Source organism: Podarcis liolepis (genome assembly GCF_965112155.1).
Source record: "Podarcis liolepis genome assembly, chromosome: 15".
Taxonomy (NCBI): Eukaryota; Metazoa; Chordata; class Lepidosauria; order Squamata; family Lacertidae; genus Podarcis; species Podarcis liolepis.
In genome coordinates, this window is record NC_139566.1 from 28,096,830 (window position 1) to 28,115,186 (window position 18,357).

The 18,357-nt window shown below is 44.9% G+C and overlaps 2 protein-coding genes across 5 annotated transcripts in view; one reads left to right on the plus strand and one right to left on the minus strand.

Moving 5' to 3' along the window:
* The window catches only part of GNAZ (G protein subunit alpha z), a 40,375-nt gene extending 31,417 nt beyond the window's left edge, over nt 1-8,958 (plus strand). Inside the window, exon 3 of the mRNA XM_083478828.1 lies at nt 6,907-8,958. Coding sequence (XP_083334954.1) covers nt 6,907-7,251 — 345 coding nt within the window. The 3' untranslated portion in view covers nt 7,252-8,958. The remainder of the gene's footprint in view (nt 1-6,906) is intronic.
* Nucleotides 1-18,322, minus strand: part of RSPH14 (radial spoke head 14 homolog) — a 62,421-nt gene extending 44,099 nt beyond the window's left edge. The window contains exons 1-4 of one of the 4 annotated variants that reach the window (XM_083478841.1): nt 18,105-18,322; nt 17,364-17,593; nt 14,234-14,336; nt 13,971-14,089 (exon numbers count right to left, since the gene is read on the minus strand). In XM_083478841.1, the coding sequence (XP_083334967.1) occupies nt 13,971-14,089; nt 14,234-14,336; nt 17,364-17,565 (424 nt within the window). In that variant the 5' untranslated portion in view covers nt 17,566-17,593; nt 18,105-18,322. Of the gene's footprint in view, nt 1-13,970; nt 14,090-14,233; nt 14,337-17,363; nt 17,594-17,840; nt 18,016-18,104 lie in introns of those variants that run through there. The other 3 variants (XM_083478842.1, XM_083478840.1, XM_083478843.1) reach the window with 3 other exon arrangements.
* Nucleotides 18,323-18,357: the final 35 nt, after the last annotated feature.

Below are 18,357 nucleotides of genomic sequence, written 5' to 3' on the forward strand. Positions count from 1 at the left end.
GGGGTGGGGGTGGTTATACACATGTGCTTGAATGCATTGTTAAAAATAGGCCTCCTTTAAAACACACACACACACACCCAGCTCCTCCAGTTTCCTTAAACACAGATTGAGACTTCCTATATGATGCATATGCACACATACAAATGTTGCCTTCTTCACAGAATCAAATCAAGTTGAGCAACATTACATTTCTTTCTCGACCCATGGCTCTGATTTTGTGGGAATAGCCTACCTAATTGAAATGGATTTGCAACATTTTGGCACTGATACTGTGCTTAATCCTCTTGGAATTGTAACTGGTTTAGAAGGCATCAGCAGGGGTCCCCAATTTCTGCCTCCACCCGTGCCTTGCTCTGGGGAGATGTTGTGCATGGGTCGGAATATTGCACCACAACTCTGTTTGGTGAGATATCTCTCAGAGAAGAAGACCACTGTTCCATGCAGTGGCCTCCTCAATGTCTTGAACAATAATGTGAACACTATGTTACAATTTTCATAGAGAGAGAGAAGCCTCACAATTAAATGTGCAGTATACGTTGTTTCAAAGCCTGTACTGTAGCCAAGGTGAATCCCTAAGAGATTGCTATGCTGACATAGCAGCGTCAGCAGCATACAGGTCTTGCTTTGAGCACAGCAGCCCATGGATCCTCAATCTCAGATTCCCAAAGAAGGCATTACTAGGGATGGACATCCTCCTGCTTCCCCAGCATTCTCTGGAGGGTCATTAGGACCAGAGCAGAGAGTCACGCCCTTTCCTGCTATCCAATGAACTATCAAGGGCAGTACAATTCACTCTTGCCAGAAGCCCAAACTGACCGCTCGCTTAGGGCTTTTGAAATCAGGGTTTAGCCTGCATGTCATTAGCCCAAGTGCTACAGGTTGTCCACCCTGGTATAGTGCTTGCCTTAAGGGACAACTAATTGTTACCAAACAAAAAACCTGGAGAATAATTTCCATATCTGGTTTTCCTTCCCCAGTGGCTTCCTGTGGGTCCTGGCACCCAGACACTGGGGGCAGATTTTGTGAAGAGGAGGAGGACTTGGCATGGTGGGGGTGGCACTGTCTGCAGCACCTCTCTCTCTTTTCATTGGCTGATTCCCCCCCCCCGAGCCAAGATTTGAGCTGCAGCCCTGCAAACATGCTTATTATGGTGCTGCAGCTAAGGAGGCCTCTTAAGGCCAAGCTGCCCTCATCTCCAGACTGCAGAGCAAGCATTACTGTGACATGGCTGCAAAATCAGGGCATAAGAGACTTATTTTTTGTCCCACCTTCCTCCCAAGCTGGCTCACAACATCGATTAAGACAGTTGCAGCTAAAAACACACCATCAATAAAAATATTTTTTTAAAAAACCAATTAAATAAGTACAGTGGTACCTCGGGTTACATACGCTTCAGGTTACAGATTCCGCTAACCCAGAAATAGTGCTTCAGGTTAAGAACTTTGCTTCAGGATGAGAACAGAAATCATGCTCCGGCGCCGTGGCAGCAGCAGGAGGCCCCATTAGCTAAAGTGGTGCTTCAGGTTAAGAACAGTTTCAGGTTAAGTACAGACCTCCGGAATGAATTAAGTACTTAACCCGAGGTACCACTGTAACCCTATTAAAAATTACTAAAACCAATTTAAAGTGCAAACACGCAAAGTGCAACACCCACCCTCAGAAGAATCTGTCACAACAGACATTAAGTGGCCAAAGGCCTGCTAGAACAAGGAAGTCTTTGCTTGCCAGCAAAAGGAAAGCAGAGAGGGAGTCAGGCAAAGCTTCCATGGAAGGGCATTCTACAGTCTGGTAGCAGACATCAAGAAGGCCTTCTCTCATGTCCTCAGCAAATGTGCCTGTGAAGGTGGTGGGACTGAGAGTGGCGTCTCCCCAGAAGATGTCAAAGCCCAGACAGGCTCATATAGGGAGATATGGCTGCTTCAGGCAGCCTGGACCCAAGCCATATAGGGCTTTGGAGGTGGAATAGGAAAAACCCTTCACCCCTGAAAAGCAGACTGGTCTCTGTGTTAGGGAATCATTCTGCCAGAAACAAGTAGAAAGTTTCTAGAAGGCTACATAGTTTTCCTTTATATATGGGAGTGGCACTCTGGGCTTAATTATCATCAGCTGGAAGTGCAAATAAGAAGAAGACATCTGTCCGAAGAGTATTGCCTGTAAAATATTCTGAAGGACTGCTCCTGTAATTTACGACGTGTAGGAGATGAAAGACTTTTGTTTGAAAGTGTGCAGTTAATTGCTGTTTATGTTAACAGTCGAAAATATATTGGCTACCGTAATGCTTGTACCCGGTCTGGGAATAAAATCTCTTGACCGAGACTTCACAGAGTTTGTGTGAGTCATCTTTAGAACAACTTCGTCATTGTCCACTGCTTCTGCGCAAGAGACAGAAAGAAGATAAACTCTGCTAAACAGTTTTAAAGAGGTTTTACCTAACCACCAGTATCTGCGCAGTGAAAGTGTGTGGACGGTTAATCTCTAATACTCTGCTGCCTTGTATGGATGGAGGCAAGAATGCAGCTTCCACAATTAAAAGTAGAAGCAGCAGCCAGGAAATATATTATCAAATCTGCCATTAGTTCTCTGATGCAAATTAAAGAAGAAAAGGCAAGAGACTGATTTTATTTTTAAACAAATTCAGAAAGAGCTTAATAGGGAAATATATCCCTATTATGGTAAATGCTTAAAGGATTATGTGGAGGTGAATGTGGGAGTGGGAGGGACCGCAAGAATAATAGTATACAGTGGAAAATAATTACCCACTCCATTTGCAGACAGTTTTTAATGGAGAAATATTAGGGGCTTAAGCTACAGTTTCCCCCTCAGGCCGCCATCTTGGCAAAGTAGCCCTTGCTGTGATAAACTGCAGCTGGGTTTGGTGTAATTATGACCAAAGGGGGCGAATTGCCCCCTTTCTGTACCGGCAGTCAGGAGGGGAGCTGCAGGCAATGGGAAGGGTGCCTTTGGGGGCTGCCTGGCTAAGGCTGTGCTTGTACCCCGTCTGTCTGTGGAAGATGAGGTTGCCGTATACACACACAAACAGGTTTGCTGCTTTGAGCTGCTCTTGGCTCCTGTCTTGCTGTGGAATAAAATAAGCACATAGGGTTGGCTGGTGGGTGGGGACAGACATACCTTTTCCTCAGCTGCATTTGTTGTCCTTCCTTAAAGATGGGGACCTCATGACACTGATCTGCGTTTCTGTAACCTCCAAAATGGACTGCTGCACAGTAGTGCAGAGGAGGCTGCAGCGAGTGCACAGGGTTGTCACTTAGAGTCTTCTAATGACTGGGGTGAAAGGTGTGAGCATGTCCAGTCCAAATAGGCTTCTGGGCTTTAAGGCCCCTTCGGGCCTACGACCCATACAAGCCTCAGAGACATTGGAAATACTACACAAGAGGCAGCAGAACTCTTTATGTCCTCACATCCTCTGCAGCGAGTCACTGTGAGAGGGAGGGAAGGAAACACCTCCAACCCACCTCTTTGCTTTCTGATGGGGTGGGCTTGGGGTAGGTGGTGGGGAGGAAAAGCAAGAGGCCTTTTCCAGTCTGGATTCTGATCCCTGAGGGACAAGGGTTGGTGACGGGGGCTTAGCAGCTCAACTATGCTTTTGAACAGGCATTTAACAACTGCCCAAGCTGGTTTCTGAGGTCAGGCCCAGGAGAACTTTGCTGGCACCACTACAGCTTCTTTGCTTGCTGTAGCAAATGCCCCTCTGTGGAGTAAGAGGCCTGAAAGCCTTGCCAGGTCTGTACCAGGAACATCTACCTCACCCCATTTGTAAAGAGCATAAAGGGCTTCCTAAGAACCTGCAACTCTATGAAACGATCCAAGTAACATTTGTGCTCCTGCCTGTGGGTCTCTGTACCACCCACCACCCTCTTTCGCATAGTTTCAGCTCACATATGCAGAAAACTTATGAAGAATCCTCTGCCATTGGGGGACACTTGGTGTGGACACTTTGCGAACCTTTGTGTGGAATGTTTTGTGCCTGCTTCAGTGCTACAGTACCTGACACACACAAACACACACACAATCTTTCCCCGTGTTTCTGAATATATTTACACCTATAATATCACTATGCTTATTTGCTATTTCCATGGAAACCTGAGTAGGAACTTCAAGTGACTGCATTCAATTACAGTGGTTAGACAAAAGTGTGTTCCCTCGTTGTCTACCGTCAGGCCATTTTCTGGCAGAGCTGATCCAAGCTAAGTGCTGATATAATGACTGATTGATTTTTATATGTATCACCTTATTTCACTAGTTCAGGGCTGGTTACCATCTGAAAAGATAACCATGTAAGACATACAAAGTGCAATGCTCAAGCTATTAACACTGTTCTGAAATAGTCAATATGCAAGCCTGCAGCTGGAGCCCTTCTGGCTGGCTGCTTCATCCCTCTCCACTCCAAGTTCACAGCCCCTTTTGCAGATGGGGACTAACTTCCCCAAACCATTCTTTTCTCCCGCTTTGCCTTTGCTGATTTTACCTCATCTAATATTCTGTGAATCATCTTGATTTTCCCTCTGAGCTGAATTCCTTTTTCTGCTCTAGACAGAGAAGATTTCAGGGGGGGTGGGGGGAGCCTGGCTGCCAGAGAAACCCAGTGGTTGATGATGATGGAAAGTAGAGGAGCCCTGGACTTCTCTGAAATGCCAGAGATGTAAGATGAACTCATTGTGCTCTCAGGGCGTAGGGGTGGAATGCGACACTGTGACAAAAATCGCACAAGTATTACAAGAGGGAACTTTGCTACTGTGGCTCAGAGTCCTTCAGTTTTGAAAAGAGGCAAGTGAGAGTGAGGCTTTATTCTGTCAGACCCTGGATTCCATTTCAGAATCACAAAAGCTGGTGATCTGGCTGGAATTTCCTCTCTTCCCTCCAGCGTGATGCTGCTTCAGAGTGTGATTCAATCATAGAGCCATTAATGAAGAGCATCATTCACAAATGGCATTAATCTGCAGGGGCATTTGCAGTGGAGAGGACATGACTCAAAGGGAGGGCGTTGGGTGTAAGGTAAGAGCTCTTGAATTAGTCCCAGGAGTAGTATGTGGAATTCTAAAGCATGAACAAGCATGGCCTTGGATGCTTATCCATCTTATAATGATTTGCTTCCTTTATCTTGTGATTTCTCCAGAACCAAGGCTACTCTGCACATGGTTTGTTTCCTCTCTTGAAGGCCTTGACGTATGAACCAGGCCAGTGTTATTCCCTGCATGGTTTTCTGCAAATTTTCTCCGTTTGTTGTATTAAAGTTCCTGGAAGATACTGTTACAAGAATTCAGCCTTGTATAAGCATTTGACTTGTTCATAACATGAATGTTCTGCATTACTCAACTCTGAATATCTTTCCATATACTAAAAGCCTCCAAGGCACATTGATCTCTCTTTGTAACTGGCATCACCTTGGGTGGCTTGTGACCTGAGCTGCTCCTAAGAAAGGCCCATCCAGATGGCAGGTTTTGGAAATCGAGCCATTGTTTGGATTGACAACAGCTTGTAGAATTTATGTACTTTCTCCCTCTAAAGGCCTTGTTAATTGTCACTGGCTTACTGTGTTGCTGTTATTATTGTTGTTATTATTATACCAAGTAATACCTGGAAAGGGCTAAGGAAATCCAGGCTGCCCACACCCATGCTTTTCTGGTTCAAAACAGCACTACTTGCAGATCTGCTTGTACATATATAAATTTTGAAAACTATTTCCTGTGCAATCCAGGCAAAGTTAAGCAACTTTAAATCCCATCAAGTATGTGCTTAATCCCTTCAATGAAATAAATGAGATTAGAAGTACCTAGCCTCTGCTGGATGGAGTCCAGTGGTCTTGGGCTCTGCTTTCCACAAACAGCTTTTCTATCAAGAATTAGTGCCTGAATCTGCTAGTTTCCCGTTCCCAGGCCCCTTTCCTTCTGTAATGTCTACTAGGCTGTAAGTCTGTGGTCTTAGCTTTGTACAGCACCTGGGATAATGTAGGTGATTTCTAAGCAATAAATAAGTGGGAGGAGGTTTTTGTTCTTTTGATCTGCTGTGCTTGGCAAGGGGAGTACAAGTTTCCTGCGGACACAAATGTAGAAGTGACCATCTGGCACCTGATGAAATGCTTGGCCTTGAACGGTCACAAATGCCGCTTGTGCGGTGGGCTCCCTCCTCTCTGGAAATGATTACTTCAAATACTTTTGAAACGTCGTTTTCTAGTGGAGTTCAAAGTGATGTCTTCACTAAATAGGAAACAGCCTACCATGGACAGCTCCATGCGAAATCATCCTAGCAGCAGGATGGCTATAAAAAATGTATGTTGTTAAATGATGTCTTGGGCTTGCTTGACATGTGATGAAGTTCTCTAAACAGAAAGCATTTCTCCTCTGCAAGGAAGCAGCACATAAATCTGCCTATGTGGCGCCAATGAGACTGAAGGAGAAGGGCTGTAACTCTGTGGCCAAGTGGATGGTTTGCATGCAGAAGGTTGTGGGAGTGTGGATGTGCACGTGTGAACATGAGTTAGGAAAACTGTTTTTCCATTTTACAACTGGTGCTGTGAAAGCCTTATGTGTTTGTTTGGTTCCTCTACCAGAACGAGAGAGAAAGAGATCTGCTGTTTCCAAGTTTAAATTAGCCAGTGTTTGCAAAGCCTGGCACTCTCCTGACATTTTGGACCTCACCTCCCATCAGCCCCAGACAGCACAGCCATGTTGGGTGGAGCTGATGGAAGCTTTAATCCAACAATATCTGGAAGGCAGCAGACTACTCAAGGCTGGTACAAGCTAACACTTCTTTAAAAGAAAATCCATCTTTGGGGCAGCTTGGGTGAGAAGCACCTTAAGACTATTCACTGAGGTGGCTATGGCTGTTGAGGTTCCTGCGTAATTTTGTGTGCGATTCTCTTGCTGATGCTTCTGTCCTTTCCCACAGAGTCGGATGGCTGAGAGCCTTCGTCTTTTTGACTCCATTTGCAACAACAACTGGTTTATCAACACCTCCCTCATCCTCTTCCTGAATAAGAAGGATCTGCTGGCCGAAAAAATCCGCCGCATCCCTCTGACAGTCTGTTTTCCGGAGTACAAAGGCCAAAACACTTACGAGGAGGCAGCTGTCTACATCCAGCGTCAGTTTGAGGACTTGAATCGCAACAAGGAGACCAAGGAGATTTATTCACATTTCACTTGCGCCACTGACACCAGTAATATCCAGTTTGTGTTTGATGCGGTGACAGACGTCATCATTCAGAACAACCTCAAGTATATTGGTCTTTGCTGAGGATCTGTGCAGATGAATCTGGTTTCTTAAGGTGATGTGAAACAGGCGAGCCACAGCTGCTTGCCACAGTGGAAACAATGGCGTAGTGCTTGGAAGACCCAGTCACGGAAGGGAGAAATCTGAAGTATGTTCACAGATCCCTTCAACTGCCCACACACCTTTTTGCAAAAACAATGTCTTGGAGTGTGCAAGCCTCCCACCAAATGGCGAGGTTCTGAACTGTATGGAAGTGTTTTCACTACTATCACATCATCCACTGGCTCATTCCGTCTGTTTCATTCCCCCTCCCCACGAGATAGCAGAGCTTACCATGTTCTATGTATAATGAGACAGATTGTTGTCCTTATTGTCCTATAAACCATCATACTGTTGGAATGATGCATAGCTGGTGAGTTGGGGAGAGGGCTGTGTTGCAACTCCCAACCCCCAAGAGGGAAGAGACCAGAGGCTAGAGAACAGGCATATCTGAGCAAAGGGTTCCTTTAACCTACAGTCTGGTACTTGACCTGTACCAGATCATGTACACATGGATCAAGCGTGCACAGGCACCTAACTTGCAGCAAGTACAAAGTACATACTAGATACACACATTGTCTTTGCATCATGGTTTATCATGAATTATCTCTCTGTGGAAGGAACTGATAGTGCAGAATCATCCCTGTGAGTCCCTGCCACCCTGACCAGTATAGCCCCTTCTGTTGTTCACAACTTCAACATGTGTGCAAAAAAATAAGAAATGAGTGGAAATGTTAAGTAATGACAAGGCCAAATTGTGGTCAGTGTTTCTTCTACCAGTGAGGAGTTTTATACATCAAAAGTCTTCTTTTACATCTTTTTTTGCCAAATCTTTGTGCTCTTTCACAAAAACTCTAAAAGTCGAATAAGTGGTTGAGTGTTGTTGGTTTTTTTAAATACAGATATATGAAGGTATACATTTTTTTTAATTATTGTTTTGTGTCTGGATTTTGAGTGTGCCAACGGACAATCCTGTTCCATTGCTCCAAGGAAATTCTGACAAGTATGGCAACATTTGCAGCAGCCTTTCTAAACACAGGAGCCAATGAAACTGTGTACAATATAGCCTTTTAAGTCATTTTGTTTTGTTTTGGGGGGGTGTTTATTTTTTTAAAATGTGCTGTAATTATTAGGTGAACAGATGAGTGATATGAACAATACTTAAATGTCTTGATATTTAAATTTACAAAACTTAGTGGAATTTAAGGAATGGAAGTGATGCATTCCTCGGCTCCCTTTCATCCTGTATGCCAATAATACTGGATGGCATATTACTCTAGCAAATTTACAGCTAAGTTTGAATGCCTGAGAAGCTGTGTGTGAACTTACTGGATAATCTCACATGGATCCTAGGGCCAGTGCCCAGGCGGTTCCTTCTTCTCCCCCTTGTCCCTTGCAAGAGACTTCTTACAGACTTCAGTGTAAGCTAAGTGTGTAAATAAATATATATTCAAGAATCGTAAAGCACATAAATGCACACACACACACACACACACACACTTGCTCTTACACTTACACACACACACACACACACAATCTCCTTCTGCCTCCCTCCGTTCCCCAGTTGTATGAAGATTAGTGAGAATTCTCAGCCAAGGGCTCTAAGAAAAACCTAAAGAGAAAACAGTGAATGATAAAAAAAACTACCGGCTGTCCACTTTTAAGAAAATAAATCTGAATGATCTTAACTGATTTATGGTGTGTGTATGTAATGTTTGTAGATCTTGTGATTCTAGATTCCACACAGCTGGGTTCTTACGTCATTTGCTGCAAGTATGCGTTCTTCTGGCATTAAAAACCTGTTTAGTTCTAACTGCTTACGCGATGCGATAAAGCCAGTACAGCTACTGAATAGGAAATGGGGGACAATTCTGTTCAGAAAAAGCTGAAACAGCTGGAGGTTAAAGGGTGTGAATAGTACTTTCTGGCAGAAGGGGATTCTCCCGCTGCTTAGCCCCAAGGGGCACTTCTCATGAACACCTATTGCTACAACCATCTTTAAAGGAAGAGTAACGTTTTTCAGAATTGCTGGTGCCAGTGGTAGCCAATACTTGTGAATCCTGTTGAATGTAAGGGACCAATTGCTGAGTAGAGTATCAATTTGAGGAGAGTAGCAAAAGGACAAAATGAGCTGTGACACTTTGGAAGAGGTGTCCTTTTACTCTGAAGTAAAAGGCCTCAGAGGTCAGTGGAAGTGCCTTTGTCAGCTCTCTTCTCCTGGAACTGCAATCTACGGATTCTTGTCATTATTTTAAAATGAAGTGCTGAGCTTGTACCTGCATGTCCCTTGATAAATTGGGGGGGGGGGGAGGACTGGAGCAGAAAAGAAGAGAGAGAAAGAGCACTTGAAACAGGATTGTGAAATAGCCAAGTTCAGTTTCTACTAAAGGAAATTAGCAGGCAAGTTCTAGCTGAATTCATGATGTTTGTTTTCAATAAAAGGAGACTGCCAGTGGAGGTCAGCAGTGACTGCCGGGAAGGAAAAGATCAGTCCAAACCACGTCTCTAATAAGAGTAGAAGCTCTGGCACAATTTGTTATAGGAAGAAGACTTTACAGTGTTGCTCTTCAGTGGAGGCTTAGAGCAGAAGACCATGGCAGATTATCCTGGGAGGCAGCGAGGGTTCTCCCCACGCCACCCCCGGTACAAATATCAGTAGCAGATGGATGAGAACTTGCTGATCTGCCTGAATCCTAATGCTTTATTGTGGAATCACCTTTCATGGGCGAAAGCTTCCTTCCTGAGATGTGTAAAGTAGATAGTGAATGAAGAATCTACGGAGATGGGCTATTGCTGCTTGAAGCTCATGCCAAAACGAACCATGTAGGAGTAGGGATTGATTGAAACCACTGAGGTGAGTAATGTTACATAGGACTGTATATTTGGCCTCTAAGGTTACAGCACTTTGGGGGGGGTGGGGTATTCTTTGAGCCATGTTAAAAATCCCAGACACTCCAAAGCCAATTTTCAAGCACACCAGGGGATAATTTAAACCATGGAATGATGTTTTAGAATTCTGTGGTAGACAAATTGGGAGTGAATCCGACCTTTTTGCAACAGGGAATATCTCCAGTCCTGCATCTTTGGGAGAGTTCAGCCAAGACTGGATGATGGAAACCATAGCCATGTCCAGCACACTTAATTAAGAAGGAATTTTACTGAAGGCATCAGGAGTATGCTTAAGAGAGACTGTAGCAGATATGAAGCAGCACAGCTTCATGTAGCAATTTATCATTTATTACATCCTTCCTTTCTGCCTCAGTTACAGGCACAAAAGGTCACTTGTGTCATAAATCAATAAAGACAATTATTCCCTCTAGTTCCAAAGCTCAATAGCAAATGCAGATCCCCGTGTAGCCAAAATGGCACCATGGAGCATAAGACTCTCAGGGTCATGAATTTGAGCCCCACATTGGGTGAAAGATTTCTGCATTGTAGTGGGTTGGACTAGATGATTCTCATGGTTCCTTCGAACTCTACAATTCTGCGATTCAAGACAAGTGAGGAGGCAACAGCAAGCTGGGTGGGGGTACCCCAACCAAGGTTTACAAAAAATTGCAAAAAGAATTTTGGGAAAGCCCCAAAGCAGCTCAATGAGGAGGACCGAACATGCTGGCTGGCTGGAAGAGTGGACAGCAGCACTCCAGACAGCTACATTTTGTTGCAGAGTCCCCCTTGTTAGAAAAGAGACAGTAGAGAGTATAATAGGTATCAGCCAATCAAATATCCAGCAAGTCACAGGGCCGAAGAACATGGCAGCACATTCAAACATCTAGGCATGGCAACACAGCAAACCCCAATGTGCATTCCCACCACCAACCAAACTTCAGACAGTCTTGGGATGCACAGCAAAGCCTCATGTCGTTGGAGCTGGTCCTTTAGGTATTCCTGTCCCTACCCTGTTTAGTACAAGGCAGATAAATTCAGGATTTGTGGATTGCATTTCATATTCTCTAGCAGTCTTATTTCAGTGAATCCAATGAAAACATCTGCTTGGTGTTAATCTTGTACAATGTGCCTCCTTGTTAACAGGCTGCTCAGCCTCAACGTTGTTTTAAATAAGCCCTTTAACCCCTCGAAACTTAAAGCTTAACTCTGGATGCAGCTGTGCAAGGTAAGGGCTAATGCAGCTGTGCAAGGTAAGGGCTAGTGACACAGGAAGTGAACAACTGGGGGGGGGCTGTGTCTCTTTATGAACAGGAGGAGGGGAACTAACCCTCCTTGTCACATGCAGATAGCATGCAACTCATGCGGGAGTTATGTTCTGGGGATCTTGCCTAAAGCCAAAATCACATATAGTTAAAACACATTGGGGTAAACACGGAGAGGGATCACAGAAGTCTTTGTTTCTTGGACATCCCTCCTCCTCCTGCCCCCCCCTTTTGCCATGTGTATAAAGCTGAATGTGCACAAGTTAAATGTGCATAACTTGTGGGCTTACTGTATAAGCAAATGCTTGACTTTATACCTGGTTCCTTTTTGCATATGGAGAATCACAAAACTTCTATTGAGCCATCCGCAATGCCTGGAGACAGTCAGGTTGGGCACCCATAGTAGTGACCAGAAGAGGAATGACCGCTGGGAGGAGCGCAGAGAGAAGAAACACAATAGTGCATCTGCAGCAGCACAACCAGAAGCTACCCCAGCTGCAGCAAAACATGTATCTCCTGTATTGGTCTCTACAGCCACAGCGGGCGCTGCAACCTTCCAACAGTCTGACTTCACACACACACACACACACACCCGCCCGCCCGCAAGGTGCACTCCTCCATTGTCTCCCAAGACATAGACGGATGCCAACAACAACTGAGAACAAAGCACCATTCTGAAAGGTACGGTCTCCTCTACTGGCCGTGTCATCATCATCCACTGACATTAGCAAAGGGTTAGGAACCCCCTGCCTGGGGTCTGCACACACAACTCTGCTAATACAGTGGTACCTCGGGTTACATACACTTCAGGTTACATACGCTTCAGGTTACAGACTCCGTTAACCCAGAAATATTACCTCGGGTTAAGAACTTTGCTTCAGAATGAGAACAGAAATCGTGCAGCAGCGGCGCTGCGGCAGCAGGAGGCCCCATTAGCTAAAGTGGTGCTTCAGGTTAAGAACAGATCTCCAGAATGAATTAAGTTCTTAACACGAGGTACCACTATAAGCCTGAGCTTTTATTCAGTTTGGGATGTGCAAATACTTTTCCACTGCACTGGCAATCTCCTGAGAGGCGGGGAGACACACACGACACAGAGCTGGTAAACACCTTTGAACACTGATATTTTTCCTGTCTTTAATTCAGGCTTGTAAATAGTCACCTGCCTGGTTGCCTGTAGCAAGAAAAAAATCTCCCCTAGGCGACAGAGTAGGTAAGCTATTGCCCGTCAGAAGAGGAAGGTGGGCTTGCTTTTATTTGGTAGCTCACTGAGTGTTCACTAGCAACAAGGAACCAGATCACATGCTGTATGAACTAGAAGTGTGAATCATTCTTTATGCAGAAGCTTAGAAGAGCAATGTGTGATGTTCTGGCACCACCAAGAGACAACTGAATTTTACTACTACATAAGATACATTTCTTGCATAGTGCCGTTAGTCCACCTGGCTCTTTACACAGTGGCAAAGCAAAAAAAAAGGCAAAAAGCCATCCCTGCCCTGAAGAACATCTGACCTATATTGAAATCCCACTGCAGGGCTGGGAGGGAATTGGGAACCATGAGAGGGAGGGAGGGAGGGAGGATGAAGTAACAAGGGATAATGTGGACAGGCAGTAATAAACAAGTAAAATGGATCACAGACAATAGGGTTGCTGGGTTTTTTTTTAATCTGTTACTGCATAACCTTACATAGTGTTTGTACAACAACCTTGTAAACATAAGCCAGTATTATTACCCTTAATAATACACTTGAGAGGCTAAAACTGAGCACTTTGTCTAAAGACCACAGTGTGGACTTGATCATTCTAGTTGATCTCATCTTAAGTGTCATACTACATCGGCTCAGCAAAGGCAAGGACGGTTCCTTTCACTCAAAGAATTTTAAGAGAAAGAAGCAGAGGCAAAACTGGTTTCTAACCTGAAGTTCATTGCACACTCAAAATGCTCTCCAGCAACACCAAATCACAAAACCACAGGACCATAGGGTATTTCTAAGCTACACATATGTAGAGCACTTTAAATGGCAAGGCTTTTGTCAAATTATCATGGGACAGCTGAAAATAAGACCCATGCCCCCAGACCCGCTCACAGAACCAAGATTCCCTGGAGAAAAGGAAATTGCCTCTAAATGAGTTGAAGTAGCCTGTTCAATAGCTGTGGGAGGAGAAGTGACCCAGTTTGCCACCCTCTCCTCCCAACCTTCCTTCAGACCACGGGGGGAATCAAAGGAAAGGTGGGGGGCAGCTGCCCCCCTAAATCAAGTAAATAAAAATAACTAACAGCTCGGTTCTGTCCCCCTAACATAAAGCCTGCTTCCCCAACATAAATCCTGGCTATGCTTCAGGCATTCTCAATCCACGCCACATAGTGTGTGGGCCACATACACAGACCATGGCTACAGAATAGTAGCTCCAGTTGAGTCAAGCAAGAAAGCCAGGTCACAAGACACAAGGGGGTTAGGTGAAATCAACATGAAATTCTAGCCTTTACTTGGTTATGAGCAGAGCAGCTGAGCAGTCGGCATTGTAAATCTTATGAAATTTAATCCACCTTACCTAGAGGCAATTCTGACACGAGTTTCAGTGCATAATGCATATTCCACCGGCAGATGTCAACAGGATCATCCAAAAGCTGTGCCAGAGCTGGAATGACTCCATTTTCTAGGAAGCCGGTCCTACATTCAGAAAATGTATTGGTAAGAAGTGGTTTGTATAAGCACAATATTAAACTCCCCTATTCGAACCTGGGAAAATGTGTTGCAGAACAGAATAAAATCCCTACTCTAAAATATTTGCATTAAACTTCAGCAAATACCTACCTGCCAACAGAATGTGTTGCCATAATATAAAGAACCTCTGTTGTTTTCTGTCGCACGATGCTGTCTTCATCTAAAAGCAATATCTTCAAATTATCTAGAAATCCTGAAAGACACATTTTTTAATAATTTTTTTGGTGCCACACTTCAACAGACATCTAGGGCAAAATTATAATACACTCATTAAACCACCATAATAGAAAAAAACACACAGAAGGCAGTGGTAGAATTAAAAACAGCCACCAAGTAGAATGAAAGCAGTTGCCTCTGAAACTCATCAGAGAGGACTATATATTGATTATTTAGAGTGCCCAATGGGCAAATAATATTCACAACATGTGTATGGTTCTGTTCCTTTATTTCTGTTTTTGTTCTATTAGCTATTGTTATTTTGATCTTTGTAACAATGATGAAGATATATTAATTGAAACTGTTTAAAAAATATTTGCAACCTGTATAAGAATGATCTCCAGGTGAATGAAGTTTGGACACACACATTTTCCTTAACCGTGTGCAAAATAAATATTGAAGTGGGTTGCCTGCTCATGTGCTCTGGAACAGTTTCCTGGGATGCCTTCTGGAATACTTCGGTATCTACTATCATTACAATGTCTTTTAGGTCCTATGATTTATGTACCGTAAGCTCTCCTTTTCAGCTCAAAAGGTTTTTCAAAAAAACATTAAACATTGCTTTGCTGGATCTGACCAAAGGTCCACCCAGTCCAATGTAGCACTTCCCGCAGTGGGTGGGATCTGCCATCTGGTACTGCTAGAAACAGACTGCCTCTAAATTTGGACATCCTGTGCATTAATTGCACTTTCCATGTGTTCATCCTGAACCTACTTTTTGCAGCAGTATGGTACACATACATACTAGCACAAAGGATGCAAAGACAAATAACATTTTGCTGGTATTTACCCCACAGTAGGATATCTCTGTAGCTTTGTGATATCCTACTGGAAATGTAGGTATTCTCAACTCGGTCCTTTGTTCCATCAACTGAATTAAATAAGGGGCAGGCAAACACCCACCCTTGCAAATAAATAAATGATCCAACCCCAAACAACTGCCGCACCTTTTTCCTTTTCAAGAAAACCATTTTATGGCCTGATCTGAACGACTACTAAACCAAAGTTTGGAAAGATCCAGCAGTTTGCTGACCAACCACAGTGCACTGTGACAATGTGCTGCTAGCTTTGCGGTAGGGCAGGTGGTCCCCAGCATGTGACTGAGGAGGTCTGTCCTGCCGCCCACAGGTTCTGCCCCCTCCACATTGCTGCCTTTCACCCTTCTGAAAGTAGGCATGGGAGTAGCATTCTACCTACTATTGCCAATAAAATAGGCTAAAGTGTGGGCTTGGATGTATGGCAATTTATCCAGTCTGCAAATGTACCCATAGACCCAAAGAGATTGGTGATCAAGCCTGTATGTTAGGGCCATTGTGTCACCCCTCCCCACTTCCACAGGAGCATGTATCATGAACTGCCCTGTGGGAGGGAAGGAGGCAGATGAAGAAGCCACCCAGGCCTGCTATAGTTTGACTATCCCACCATTCTGACCTCTAATAGGGCCATTTTTATCACCCATTACACTGGGGGAAGGATCCTGATGGCTTTGTATATGTTGACATTGTGGATTGTTTATCCCACCCCCACCCCCCAAAAGTTGAATGTTACCGGTACTTGTACTCCACCTTGGAAGGACTTGTATCCTGAAAGGTAGGATATTGTTGTTCCAGCAACAAAATCATCAAGTTTGCTGATGACACTACGGTGGTAGGGCTCATTTCAGGAGGGGATGAGTCTGCCTATCGGGACGAGGTGGAGCGGCTCTGTGTTTGGTGTGGAGAGAACAATCTGGCTCTTAATACGGCTAAGACCAAGGAATTGGTGGTGGATTACAGGAAAAAAAAGGCGGACATTCAGCCCTTGTATATCAACGGGGAACGGGTGGAGAGGGTGGCGGAATTCAGGTTTTTGGGAGTAACTATCGATCAGGGCATGACTTGGAGCGCACATACCACTGCTCTGGTGAAGAAGGCCCAGCAGAGAATTTATTTCCTCAGACTTTTAAAGAAGAACAATCTGAGTGAGAGACTGCTGGTGTCCTTCTACCGAGGCTCCATAGAGAGCATTCTTACATACTGTATTTGTGCCTGGTTCTCCAGTTGTACAGCTAGGGAGAGGAAGGTGCTCCAGAAGGTCATAACCACGGCCCAAAGGATTATTGGTCATCCTCTCCCATCTTTGGAAGAACTGTACGGTTCCCGTTGTCTTAGGAAAGCAAATAACATCCTGCAGGATTCATCTCACCCGGGACACGGTCTGTTTGCACTACTGCCTTCTGGCAGGAGATATAGAAACATCAAGTCAAAGACAAATAGACTGAAAAACAGTTTCTATCCAAGAGCTGTGGCCTTTTTGAATGCTGTAACTCGATAGTGTGACCTGGGAGTTTGATGGGTGTGGTGTGCTTGTGGCTGGAATGTGGTTTGTTTGGTTGTTGTTGTTGTTTTGCTTTTGTTGTTTTAAGGGATGGCATCCAATTTCGTTGCACTTTGTGCAATGTTGCACTTGTGTAATGACAATAAAGAATCTATTCTATTCTATTCTATTCTATATAGATAAGAGTAAAAGGTAAAGGGACCCCTGACCATTAGGTCCAGTCGTGGACAACTCTGGGGTTGCGGCACTCATCTAGCTTTATTGGCAGAGGGAGCCAGCGTACAGCTTCCGGGTTATGTGGCCAGCATGACTAAGCCGCTTCTGGCGAACCAGAGCAGCGCACGCAAACGCCATTTACCTTCCCACCGGAGTGGTACCTATTTATCTACTTGCACTTTGATGTGCTTTCAAACTGCTAGGTGGTCAGGAGCAGGGACCGAACAACAGGAGCTCACCCCATCACAGGGATTCAAACCGCCGACCTTCTATCAAATAAATAACCAACAAGGTGCAATCAGTAGAGCATGAGGCTTTGGATCTCAAGGTTGTGGGTTCAAGCTCCAGAATGGGCAAAAGATTCCTGCATTGCAGGGGGTTGGACTAGATGACCCTGGTGGTTCCTTTGAACTCTATGATTCTATAATTCTCATGTTCAGTCCACCAGGGAGGCAAAAGTGGCATCTCTTACCGAGTCTAATGGCTTCATAGACATTCTCTGGGTCGTGCACCAGATCACACAGGGCCATCAGCGCCCGCTGCCGGGTCAGCAGGTCAGGGTCTTCCAGCTCCTCGTTCAGTTTTGGGAGACCCCTTCGGCCATAGGCAATGGGGGCTTTTGTGGGGTCGATATCAGGGGGCAGTTTGGAGGAGATACGGGGCAGGAGCGCCATCTCAAGTTCCTTCTGTACCACAGCAGCCCTAAGAAAGGAAAGGGGGAAAAGCTGCTTAGGGCAAAGGGAGGGAAAACAAGAGCAGCAGTTGTATGTGTCTTTGCTTCAGTTCCAAGATACACGCAACAACAGGACACGTTCTTTTTTTTGTGGGGGGGAGACACCTGTTGCAACTGAAAGCAAGACAGGATCTTAAAGGTAAGTATCTATCTTTCTCCCCTCCAGCCCCCACCCGCGATTCAATAGGAACAAACAACAATAATAATAATATTAACCCTGAAAGAGAAGCACGAAGGAAAAACGTGGGAATTCTTGTTTAAAAATTAAAAATAATAATAATTTAACATCGAAATGAACGATAGCAACTGGGGAAAATATATTACTTGGTGCACACACGCAAAATAGAAATGGCAGAGGGGGAACCCAATAAACCCAGTTTAGCAAAGTGGGTTTCGTCGCCCTGACTAGGCCTCTGGTTGCTAAGCGACCGCGACGCCCTCGCTCCCTACGTCAAGATCTGTGAATACGAAGCTACGCACGCGGGAAAAAAACCCCTCTACTACGAGGTGTTACCGGAGTCCGATTGAGCGCAAATGTCGTAATCCCCGCAAGTGGCGGCTGGGCAGGATGTGTCGTGGTGGGGAGGCCAGGCGAGAGAGAGAGAGAGAGGTGGTGGCCCTCAAATGCCAGCCTCTGCAGCCCGCGCTGCCCCTGCGGGAAACCCAGACAGCTTCCTCCCCACTGGCGGCTACCAGGTTCTTTGGACTACAATTCCCATCAGCCCCAGCAAGC